At 34.8% G+C, this 11,450-nt stretch overlaps 1 protein-coding gene across 1 annotated transcript in view; it reads left to right on the plus strand.

The window, feature by feature from the left end:
• Positions 1 to 4,087, plus strand: part of Rrm1 (ribonucleotide reductase catalytic subunit M1) — a 33,029-nt gene extending 28,942 nt beyond the window's left edge. Inside the window, exons 17-19 of the mRNA XM_076844015.2 lie at positions 506 to 601; positions 1,617 to 1,805; positions 3,469 to 4,087. Of these exons, the coding sequence (XP_076700130.1) occupies positions 506 to 601; positions 1,617 to 1,805; positions 3,469 to 3,657 (474 nt within the window). The 3' untranslated portion in view covers positions 3,658 to 4,087. The remainder of the gene's footprint in view (positions 1 to 505; positions 602 to 1,616; positions 1,806 to 3,468) is intronic.
• Positions 4,088 to 11,450: the final 7,363 nt, after the last annotated feature.

Genomic DNA, 11,450 nt, shown 5'->3' on the forward strand with positions numbered 1-11,450 from the left:
TATATTTTTAACTAAAATTTTTTCAGCTTTATTGAGGTGTAATTGACAAAAATTGTACATATCCAAAGTGTACAATTTGATGATTTGACATATGCATACATTGTATAATGATTACCATAATGTTCTCAAGTTACAAATGTCAAGATCTTTTTTTTAACTTTACTTTATTTACTTTTTTTTAAAAAATATTTTTTTAGTTGTATGTGGCACAGTACCTTTATTTTATTTATTTTTATGTGGTGCGGAGGATCGAACCCAGCGCCTTGCACATGCTAGGCAAGTACTCTGCTACTGAGCCACAACCCCAGCCCAAATGTCAAGATCTTAAGGGAATTAGCTTTTATATAGTGGAATGGCCTCTCAATTTTGTGAAAAATTTAATTTACCAAGCCATCTAATGTTACATAATTCTTCAGTGATCTTACTTACTTTGAGTTGTAGGCCTGTGTTCTAATGTAGGTTCTGTCATTTATTTATTCACATTTTTTTCTGCTTTTTCATTCAGATTGTAAATCCTCATTTATTGAAAGATCTTACTGAGCGGGGTTTATGGAATGAAGAAATGAAAAACCAGATTATTGCATGCAATGGCTCTATTCAGGTATAGAATGAGAATGAAACATGCTCCTCAGGAGCTAGGATGAACACTTTGGTGCCTCTTCATTTATGCCAGACAATGGAGATGAAAATGACTATTTGTTGTGTTCATCTCTGTGTTGTGCTAGGATTATACACACCTTTAAATAGCATGTATTCACATCTTTATCTTGTTTTTTTGTACTATAATAGAAAGCAGAGGTTCTGAATTATTTGTATATAATTGGAAAACTTAAAATCCTGAAGTTTAGATCTCCTATCCTGTCATATAAATAAGAATATTTGGAAGTAGGTGCCAAGCATAAAGATTCTCTAGGTGATTCCAGAATGCCTCAAAATTTGGGGCTCACTAATAAAAAGTCAGAAATTAAGAAGGAGTTAAACTTAAAAAGAAGCATGATAGAGATAGAGAATTGGTAGTCCAAAAGGCATAAATTGTGTTTATAAACTAAATATTTACAGCTGAGCATCAAGAAATGTTTTTTGTGGAGAGAGGGCTCTGGCTAAACATTGGTATGTTTGGCACACATATAAAGAGTCCTATAACCCTTCTATTTTTAGTGACAGAATCTGTGTATTTTAACACAAGTTAATTCTTGTCCAAAGATAACCTGATTTATTTGGAGTTTGTAGATCCTTTGATCATGTTGCTGTGAGTTACAATTCTGAATATTTGTGTTTTTTGCAAAATTCAAGGGTCATTTAGTTCTGCTTAGCTCTGAATTTTCCTTTCTTAAAATGCTACTAGAATAATGAATGTTTTGGCCATAAACCAGTTAAAGATGAATGATTAAATTACCACCACCAGATTGATATTTGGTTGGTTAATGGGGTTTTGTTGGATTTTCTAAAGAAGAGTTAAATGGTTTTGGCAAATTTGATGAAGATCATATCATATGATATAAGATGAATAGTAGGGTCAGAGTAGTCAGGAAGTCCAGACCCTTGCATTGTTATTCTGGTAGTCATACTGCTTTCTTTAACTGAAGTAGTACAAATATTTGGTTTCCCTTTTTCAGAACATACCAGAAATTCCTGATGACCTTAAGCAACTTTATAAGACTGTGTGGGAAATCTCTCAGAAAACTGTTCTCAAAATGGCAGCAGAGAGAGGTGCTTTCATCGATCAAAGCCAGTCTTTGAACATACATATTGCTGAACCTAACTATGGCAAACTCACTAGTATGCACTTCTATGGCTGGAAGCAGGTTGGTAGAGGAAATCAAGGAGGACTTAATTGCCAACTTGGGATATTTGGGAATTGGAACAGTTTTATATTCTAGCCACTGACTGAATATTGCCACTTGGAAGTTTGACTTTTATTCCAGTGTGTTAAATCTAACCCATGTATTTTTGTACCAGATGAAGCTTTTACTTTGGATTTTGTTTCAGTTAGGATTATTTCATTCTTAGATTTGAAAACTTGGAATTGCTTATGGTCCTCCCTTCCTTGACTGTACATGCAGCTACTTAGGTTGGTTGTTCCTTTGTATTGCCTCTTTTGACAAGTGGCTCCTGAATTGTGCCCAGCCAGACTGCGGCAGCCTCTTGAATATCTTATTTCCTTTTCCACTGCCATTTTTCTTTTTCTTTAATGTTTTTATTAGTGCATTATAGCTACACATAATAGTGGGGTTCATTTTTGACACAATCATACATGATAATTTACTCCATTTTAGTCCCTAGTATTTCCTCTTTTCTTTCCCACCCTCACATTCCTTTTCTGGTAGTCATTTTCTGGTAGTCTATTCTAATGGTTTTCCTTCTGTTTATTTACTGTTTTTCTTTTTGTAAATTGGTGCTTTATGGGTATACATAAAGGTAGAATTCACTGTAATGTATTCATGTATGTACATAGTGTCAGTTTCATTTGTCATTTTCATTCCACAATTCCTCCCTTTTCCATCTTTCCTTCTCCTTTAGTCCCCTTCCTCTATTCCACTGATCTCTCCTCTAGTTCTTTGAGATTCCTTACCCCTACCTCACCCCTGCTTTCCTCTTGTTTTGCTCGGGCTTCCACATTTGAGAGAAAAAGTTCATCCTTGACTTTCTGAGACTGGCTTATTTTTCCTAGCATAATGTTCTCTACTTCTGTCTATTTCTAGCAAGTGCCATTATTTCATTCTTTATCTGCCATTATTCTTAACTGATCTCTGTGCTGTAGTATCTCTGTAGCAGTCCATTTTGTGCACTGTTAACATTCCTAAAGTAAAATTTTGCGTATGTCAATCCACTATTCAAAAATATCTATTGTTTCCCCACTTTATTTATATTGTAAAAGCTAAATTATTTCCCCCATTGCTAACTGTAAAGTCCTATGATTCTGGATGTATTCTTATTCCTTGGCAGTATGATAAGTATTTATATAGAATTATCAATTGGTTTTCTTATTTAACAGCATTGTAACTCTTATCAACTCTTATTGAATAGTTACTATGTGCTGGTGCTGGTGATACTGAATTGAATGTGGTGATCCTCATCCTCAGAGTTGTTAAGAGTCTATTATATGAAGACATAATCTAGTCCTTAATTTAAGGCAGATATGTTGTATTGGGCACAGTTGGAAGTCATATACTTAAAAGTAAAGACAATTAAACAAAAATTGTTTACCTCCCAAAGAGGTAAACATTTTAAAGGTGAAAGGAGCAATAGCAGTCTGATTGTCTAATAAGCATTTGGGGGAGTACTTCATAGAGGAGATAGAATTGCAAGTTTAGTGAAGAGTTTGTCCTGGTTATAGGAATGTATTTTTAAATTTAAAACATTATTGTTTAATTGAAAGACATGTAGGAATGTATTTTAAACATTAATCTTGACTGTCTGATGTTCTCACAAAATTTCTCCTAATAGTTGTATGTACTTCCCTTGCAGGGTTTGAAAACTGGGATGTATTACTTAAGGACAAGACCTGCAGCTAATCCTATTCAGTTTACTTTAAATAAGGAGAAGCTAAAAGATAAGGAAAAGGTATCAAAAGAGGAAGAAGAGAAGGAGAGGAACACAGCAGCCATGGTGTGCTCTTTGGAGAACAAAGATGAGTGCCTCATGTGTGGATCCTGAGAAAAGGCTTAGAAGAGACCAGTACATCTTCCATAACCAAACTACTTGAGCATAGATAGGTGTAGTGGGTTTGCTTGAGATGTTAAGGCTTTGCTGGACCTTATTGCAACAAAAGTGTAATTGATTTAAAGTACTTTTTCTATATACTATTAAGATAATGATCTTTTAAAATATTGCTGTGTTGGGACCAGAGTAGAGGTTTTAGGAATGAGAAAGAAGTCATTTTGGAAATAGGAAGTGATTTAGTGAGGTTTTGTCACCCCTCTAGAGCACTCCTTTTCTGATGATCTCCATGTGTTTAAAAAGACTTAGTTTTGCTGCTTTCAGTGGTGGGTTCCTAAAAGCAAAACTGAGTGATGACCCATCAAAAGTGCTGATAGGACCTTTATCTAGATGAGGTCCATTCTGAAATAAAGATAAACATTTCTAAGTGATTGTGTGAGGTTAATTAATTTATTTATTTTCATACAAAAGTCAAGTCTGAAAAAACATTTTCTGTTCTTTGCAAGTCTAGGGAGGAGACTTTAAGACAAGTATATTCAATATAGAATTCTAATGTTAGTATATTCCTCCCCCCATGGTAAAATACACATGACATAAAATTTACCATATTGTTCATTTTAAAAGGTACATTTCAGTGGCATTTTGTACACTCACAATGTTGTGAGACTATCAGTACTACTTATTTCTAGGGCTTTGTCATCACTCCAAACTCTGTACCAATAAAAACAATAACTCCTCTTTCTCCCCTCCCCCTCAGTTTCTGGTAACCTCTGTTCTACTTTATGTTTCCATGTCTGTCCTGGGTTCCTCATATACATGTAATATGTTATTTGTCCTTTTGTATTTAGCTTATTCACTTAGCGTAATATTTTCAATGTTCATCCATGTTGTAGTTTGTATCAGAATTTCATTCCTTTTAAAGACTGAATATATATATAATACCCCCCACACATATATACATATATGTATATGTGTGTATGTATGTGTATATATATATATATATATATATATATATATATGCACGTACACACAATGAATTTTATACTAACATACATTTATATACACACATTGAGGAGCTGAATAGTATTTATTTTTGTATGTGTGTGTAGATAAGTAGATATTTTGTTAATTCATTATCCATTGATGAACATTTGGATTGTTTTCTCCTTTTTTAACTTTGAGTAGTTAACCAAAATTTGCCATAGTAGCTATGATGTTTTATGTTTCTGCCAATAATATGCAAGGGCTCCATTTTGTCTACATTCTCATCTATACTTGTTAATTTTTTATATACATATAATTTATTTATTTTATGGTACCAAGTTTCTTTATTCAAAGGAATGGTACATTTAAAGAAATTAATGGATGTTTTGGTGCAACTTATAGGACAGTTAAATGTAACTCCAAAATGTATACACTGCCTTGGTGACCAGCGAAGTCTCTGTGACTATAATGAAGTCAGCCTAAGGCTTAGTTCTTGATATCACTATCTCCCAGGGTAAGCGTGCCAAAGAGATATTCTGCCATGCCAGATTCCAGGGCTCCTACCTTGTACAAGTTGATTACATGATCACCCAATTCTTTTATGTATTTTACCTGCTCATTTAGGTAATGAGTCTCAAGTCACACTAGTGGGGGATCATTTTTGTCAGTAGCAATTCAGTAGTGACTGTTTTACTTTTTTCTAAGTATAACATGTTTTCTGTTGCATTTAGCTTCCTTTCTCCATCATCACAGTATGGTTTCTTGATATCCTGAGAGAAAATTTGGCCATCTCATTGGTTCTGCAGCTTCGGTTTTTCAGCATGTACCCTCTCATGAGATTGGTGAAGAAAGTATTTGGTAGTTCTTCAAAGCCATATTATCACGGTCAAAGTAGTAGATTTGGAGGCTTAGTGCTCCATGTGGACCTGGAGGTTGATAGCAGCCTCTTGGTGATAGTTTTGGTGCCTCTGAAAAGAGGGTGTGGTCACCATGTTGGGTAGCTGAGGAGAGGCATGGCTTTTTGAGTGGAAGCCTGGGGTGTCTAAGAGTGCTGTGAAGTGCTGCTGACTCTGAGCAGCTGTTGGGATGGGGATCTGGTAGGGTTGGGATCAACCACCAGGTTCTATCCAAGTACTGTTGAAGTAGAAGAGTATAGTAAGTTCTCAGTGAAGCATGACTCTTAATTTTTCATATTTTTTTATAATAGCCACTCTAATAGCTTTTCATTATAATATATCTTAGCATAGGTCTCTGAGTTTATCCTTTTGGGGATTTTGTAGGGCTTTTTGGATTTATACATTCATGTTTTCCATTAAATTTGTGAAGTTTTTGGCCATTTTATCTTCATATAATCTTTCTGCCCTTTTCCTTCATCTATTGGGTCATCTGATGTTGGCTCTCAGGTTCCTTTAGGCTCTGTTCAATTTTCTTTATTTTGTTCTCTTTCTACTCCTCAGACTCAGTAATTTCAGTTGTTCTATCTTTAAGCTCGCTGATTATCCTTCCTGCAAATCTATTAAATCTCTCTAGTGAATTTTTCCTTTTAGTTATTGTACCTTTCAGCTCCAGAATTAGATTTTTTTTTTTTTAGTCATTCTTATGTCGGTTGATAGTCTGGTTTTCTTTCTTTCTTTTTTTTAATTTGTAAGCACTACTTTTAATTTTTTTGGATAAAGATCTAGCCTGATTCCTAAGAAATTTTTCTATGTTATTATATAGTCTCCCAGATATCAAGGTCATTCTCTGTACATATTCCATATTTAACAAATAAAAAGGAGCAATAAACAAAACCATTATAAATTTCAAAGCATTATGTTGTATATAATGAATTAAAACTGTTAATTGAAAAAATAAATTATTACAAGATAATAGGAATATATAGCTTAAGATTTTTATAGTTTTGTTTTTAAACATGAAGAGGGTTGTTCCAAATAGGGCACATTTTATTAAATGGGATGCTTGCAAATTGGCTGACATGTATTGCCTGAAATGTTTTATTATGTTTATTCAGGTAAAAGTATACAGAATATTACATATCTCTAAATGCATTGATCTAAATGCAAATGCAGTTGAATGTAAAATCCAACCTTGGTGTCATTTGGTATTACATTCTGCCTTCAAAATTTAGAGGTATTCTTTTTCATTTCTTAATACAGAAATCCAGAAACCAAGAGCAATTCTAGAAAAGAAAACTTGTAAAAATAGAGGTAGAATATATGAAACTCATCCGCCCAATTCATTTAGAAAGCTTTTTTTGTTCTTATTGTTGGTAAAGAAAATAAATTTATATTTAGCATGTAACATGGTCATTAAACCGGAGCAGGGGTGGGGTTATAGCTTCTAAAGACCAGGATCACAGAGAATTTAAAGGTAAGAGAAGGCAAAGTAGCTTTAGGTCTTTATTTCACTCAGTTGCAGAACCAAGTTGCTTTCACTTCACCCAAAGTGTTTCAGGGCAGATCGTATGTAACCTGAAAGGTAGCATGTCTTATTTCTCCTCTAATCCTACTGGGTAAAATTCTATATTCAGTCTCATTATTCTCCTGCCAGAAAACAGCATTATAATGAGTGAAAAATACATGCATCAAATTTGTAACCTGGGAATGGTAATTAAAAGTGACTATCTCATTTGTTTAAGTCCATTCAGGAAAATACTATAGATTAGATGACTGAACAGCAAATATTTATTTTTCATAATTCTGGGGACTAGGAAGTCTGAGATTAAGGAGCCAGGAGACTCATTGTCTGGGAAGGTCAGATTCCTGGTCCCTTTTCTTTATATCTTTCCAGGATAGAAGGGGCAAGGGAGATTTTTTTTTTTTTAATTGTTGGTTGTTCAAAACATTACATAGTTCTTGATATATCATATTTCACACTTTGATTCAAGTGGGTTATGAACTCCCATTTTTACCCCGTATAAAGATTGCAGAATCACATCAGTTACACTTCCATTGATTTATATATTGCCATACTAGTGTCTGTTGTATTCTGCTGCCTTTCCTATCCTTTACTATCCCCCCTCCCCTCCCCTCTTCTCTCTCTACCCCCTCTACTGTAATTCATTTCTCCCCCTTGTATTATTTTTCCCTTTCCCCTCGCTTCCTCTTGTATGTAATTTTGTATAACCCTGAGGGTCTCCTTCCGTTTCCATGCAATTTCCCTTCTCTCTCCCTTTCCCTCCCACCTCTCATCCCTGTTTAATGTTAATCTTCTTATGCTCTTCGTCCCTACTCTGTTCTTAGTTACTCTCCTTATATCAAAGAAGACATTTGGCATTTGTTTTTTAGGGATTGGCTGGCTTCACTTAGCATAATTTGCTCGAATGCCATCCATTTCCTTGCAAATTCTATGATTTTGTCATTTTTTAATGCAGAGTAATACTCCATTGTGTATAAATGCCACATTTTTTTTATCCATTCGTCTATTGAAGGGCATCTAGGTTGGTTCCACAGTCTTGCTATTGTGAATTGTGCTGCTATGAACATCGATGTAGCAGTGTCCCTGTAGCATGTTCTTTTTAGGTCTTTAGGGAATAGACTGAGAAGGGGAATAGCTGGGTCAAATGGTGGTTCCATTCCCAGCTTTCCAAGAAATCTCCATACTGCTTTCCAGATTGGCTGCACCAATTTGCAGTCCCACCAACAATGAACAAGTGTACCCTTTTCCCCACATCCTCGCTAGCACTTGTTGTTTGACTTCATAATGGCTGCCAATCTTACTGGAGTGAGATGGTATCTTAGGGTGGTTTTGATTTGCATTTCTCTGACTGCTAGCGATGGTGAGCATTTTTTCATGTACTTGTTGATTGATTGTATGTCCTCCTCTGAGAAGTATCTGTTGAGGTCCTTGGCCCATTTGTTGATTGGGTTATTAGTTATCTTATTGTTTAATTTTTTGAGTTCTTTGTATACTCTGGATATTAGGGCTCTATCTGAAGTGTGAGGAGTAAAGATTTGTTCCCAGGATGTAGGCTTCCTATTTACCTCTCTTATTGTTTCTTTTGCTGAGAAAAAACTTTTTAGTTTGAGTAAGTCCCATTTGTTGATTCTAGTTATTAACTCTTGTGCTATGGGTGTCCTATTGAGGAATTTGGAGCCCGACCCCAAAGTATGTAGATCATAGCCAACTTTTTCTTCTATCAGACGCCGTGTCTCTGATTTGATATCAAGCTCCTTGATCCATTTTGAGTTAACTTTTGTGCATGGCGAGAGAAAGGGATTCAGTTTCATTTTGTTGCATATGGATTTCCAGTTTTCCAAGCACCATTTGTTGAAGATGCTATCCTTCCTCCATTGCATGCTTTTAGCCCCTTTATCAAATATAAGATAGTTGTAGTTTTGTGGATTGGTTTCTGTGTCCTCTATTCTGTATCATTGGTCCACCCGCCTGTTTTGGTACCAGTACCATGCTGTTTTTGTTACTATTGCTTTGTAGTATAGTTTGAAGTCTGGAATCGCTATACCGCCTGATTCACACTTCTTGCTTAGCATTGTTTTTTGCTATTCTGGGTCTTTTATTTTTCCATATGAATTTCATGATTGCTTTCTCTATTTCTACAAGAAATGCCGTTGGGATTTTGATTGGCATTGCATTAAACCTATAGAGAACTTTTGGTAATATCGCCATTTTGATGATGTTAGTTCTGCCTATCCATGAACAGGGTATATTTTTCCATCTTCTAAGATCTTCTTCTATTTCTCTCTTTAGGGTTCTGTAGTTTTCATTGTATAAGTCTTTCACCTCTTTTGTTAGGTTGATTCCCAAGTATTTTTTTTTTTTTGAGGATATTGTAAATGGAGTGGTTGTCCTCATTTCCATTTCAGAGAATTTGTCGCTGATATACAGGAATGCCTTTGATTTATACGTGTTGATTTTATATCCTGCCACTTTGCTGAATTCATTTATTAGCTCTAATAGTTTCTTTGTAGACCCTTTTGGGTCTGCTAGGTATAGAATCATGTCATCTGCAAATAGCGATAATTTAAAGTTCTTCTTTTCCTATTTTTATGCCTTTAATTTCTTTCGTCTGTGTAATTGCTCTGGCCAGTGTTTCGAGAACTATGTTGAACAGAAGTGGTGAGAGAGGGCATCCCTGTCTTGTTCCAGATTTTAGAGGGAATGCTTTCAATTTTTCTCCATTCAGAATGATGCTAGCCTGAGGCTTAGCATAGATTGCTTTTACAATGTTGAGGTAAGTTCCTGTTATCCCTAGTTTTTCTAGAGTTTTGAACATAAAGGGATGCTGTACTTTGTCGAATGCTTTTTCTGCATCTGTCGAGATGATCATATGGTTCTTATTTTTAAGTCTATTGATGTGGTGAATAACATTTATTGATTTCCGTATATTGAACCATCCTTGCATCCCAGGGATGAATCCTACTTGATCATGGTGCACAATTTTTTTGATATGTTTTTGAATCCGATTCGCCAGAATTTTATTGAGGATTTTTGCATCTAGGTTCATTAGAGATATTGGTCTGTAGTTTTCTTTCTTTGAAATGTCTTTGTCTGGTTTAGGAATCAGGGTGATGTTGGCCTCGTAGAATGAATTTGGAAGTTCTCCCTCTTTTTCTATTTTCTGAAATAGCTTGAAAAGTATTGGTATTAGTTCCTCTTTAAAGGTTTTGTAAAACTCTGCTGTATACCCATCCGGTCCTGGGCTTTTCTTAGTTGGTAGTCTTTTGATGGTTTCTTCTATTTCCTCAATTGATATTGGTCTGTTTAGGTTGTCTATATCCTCCTGACTCAATCTGGGCAGATCATATGACTTAAGAAATTTATCGATGCCTTCACTATCTTCTATTTTATTGGAGTATAAGGATTCAAAATAGTTTCTGATTATCTTCTGTATTTCTGAAGTGTCTGTTGTGATATTGCTTTTTTCATCCCGTATGCTAGTAATTTGAGTTCTCTCTCTTCTTCTCTTCGTTAGCATGGCTAAGGGTCTGTCGATTTTATTTATTTTTTCAAAGAACCAACTTTTAGTTTGTCAATTTTTTCAATTGTTTCTTTTGTTTCGATTTCATTAATTTCAGCTCTGATTTTAATTATTTCTTGCCTTCTACTTCTTTTGCTGTTGTTTTGCTCTTCTTTTTCTCGGATTTTGAGATGAAGTATGAGATCATTTATTTGTTGGTTTTTTCTTTTTTTAAGGAATGAACTCCAAGCAATGAATTTTCCTCTTAGAACTGCTTTCAGTGTGTCCCATAGATTCCGATATGTTGTGTCTGTGTTTTCATTTATCTCTAAGAATTTTTAAATTTCCTCCTTGATGTCTTCTATAACCCATTGATTATTCAGTAACCTATTGTTCATTCTCCAAGTGATGCATTATTTTTCCTTCCTTCTTTGATTTTCAGTTTCATTCCATTATGATCAGATAAGATGCATGGTATTATCTCTACTCCTTTATATTGTCTAAGAGTTGTCCTGTGACATAATATATGATCTATTTTTGAGAAGGATCCATGTGCTGCTGAGTAAAAAGTGTATATTCTATATGTATCAATTACGTCTAGGTTATTAATTGTGTTATTGAGTTCTATAGTTTCCTTATTCAACTTTTGTTTGGAAGATCTGTCCAGTGGTGAGAGAGGTGTGTTGAAGTCTCCCATGATTATTGTATGGTGGTCTATTAGACTCTTGAACTTGAGAAGAGTTTGCTTGATGAACATAGCTGCACCATTGTTTGGGGCATATATATTTATGATTGTTATGTCTTGTTGGTGTATGGTTCCCTTGAGCAGTATGTAGTGTCCCTCTTTATCCCTTTTGATTAACTTTGGCTTGAAATCTATTTTATTTGA

This window comes from Callospermophilus lateralis, chromosome 2 (assembly GCF_048772815.1).
Source record: "Callospermophilus lateralis isolate mCalLat2 chromosome 2, mCalLat2.hap1, whole genome shotgun sequence".
Lineage (NCBI taxonomy): Eukaryota > Metazoa > Chordata > Mammalia > Rodentia > Sciuridae > Callospermophilus > Callospermophilus lateralis.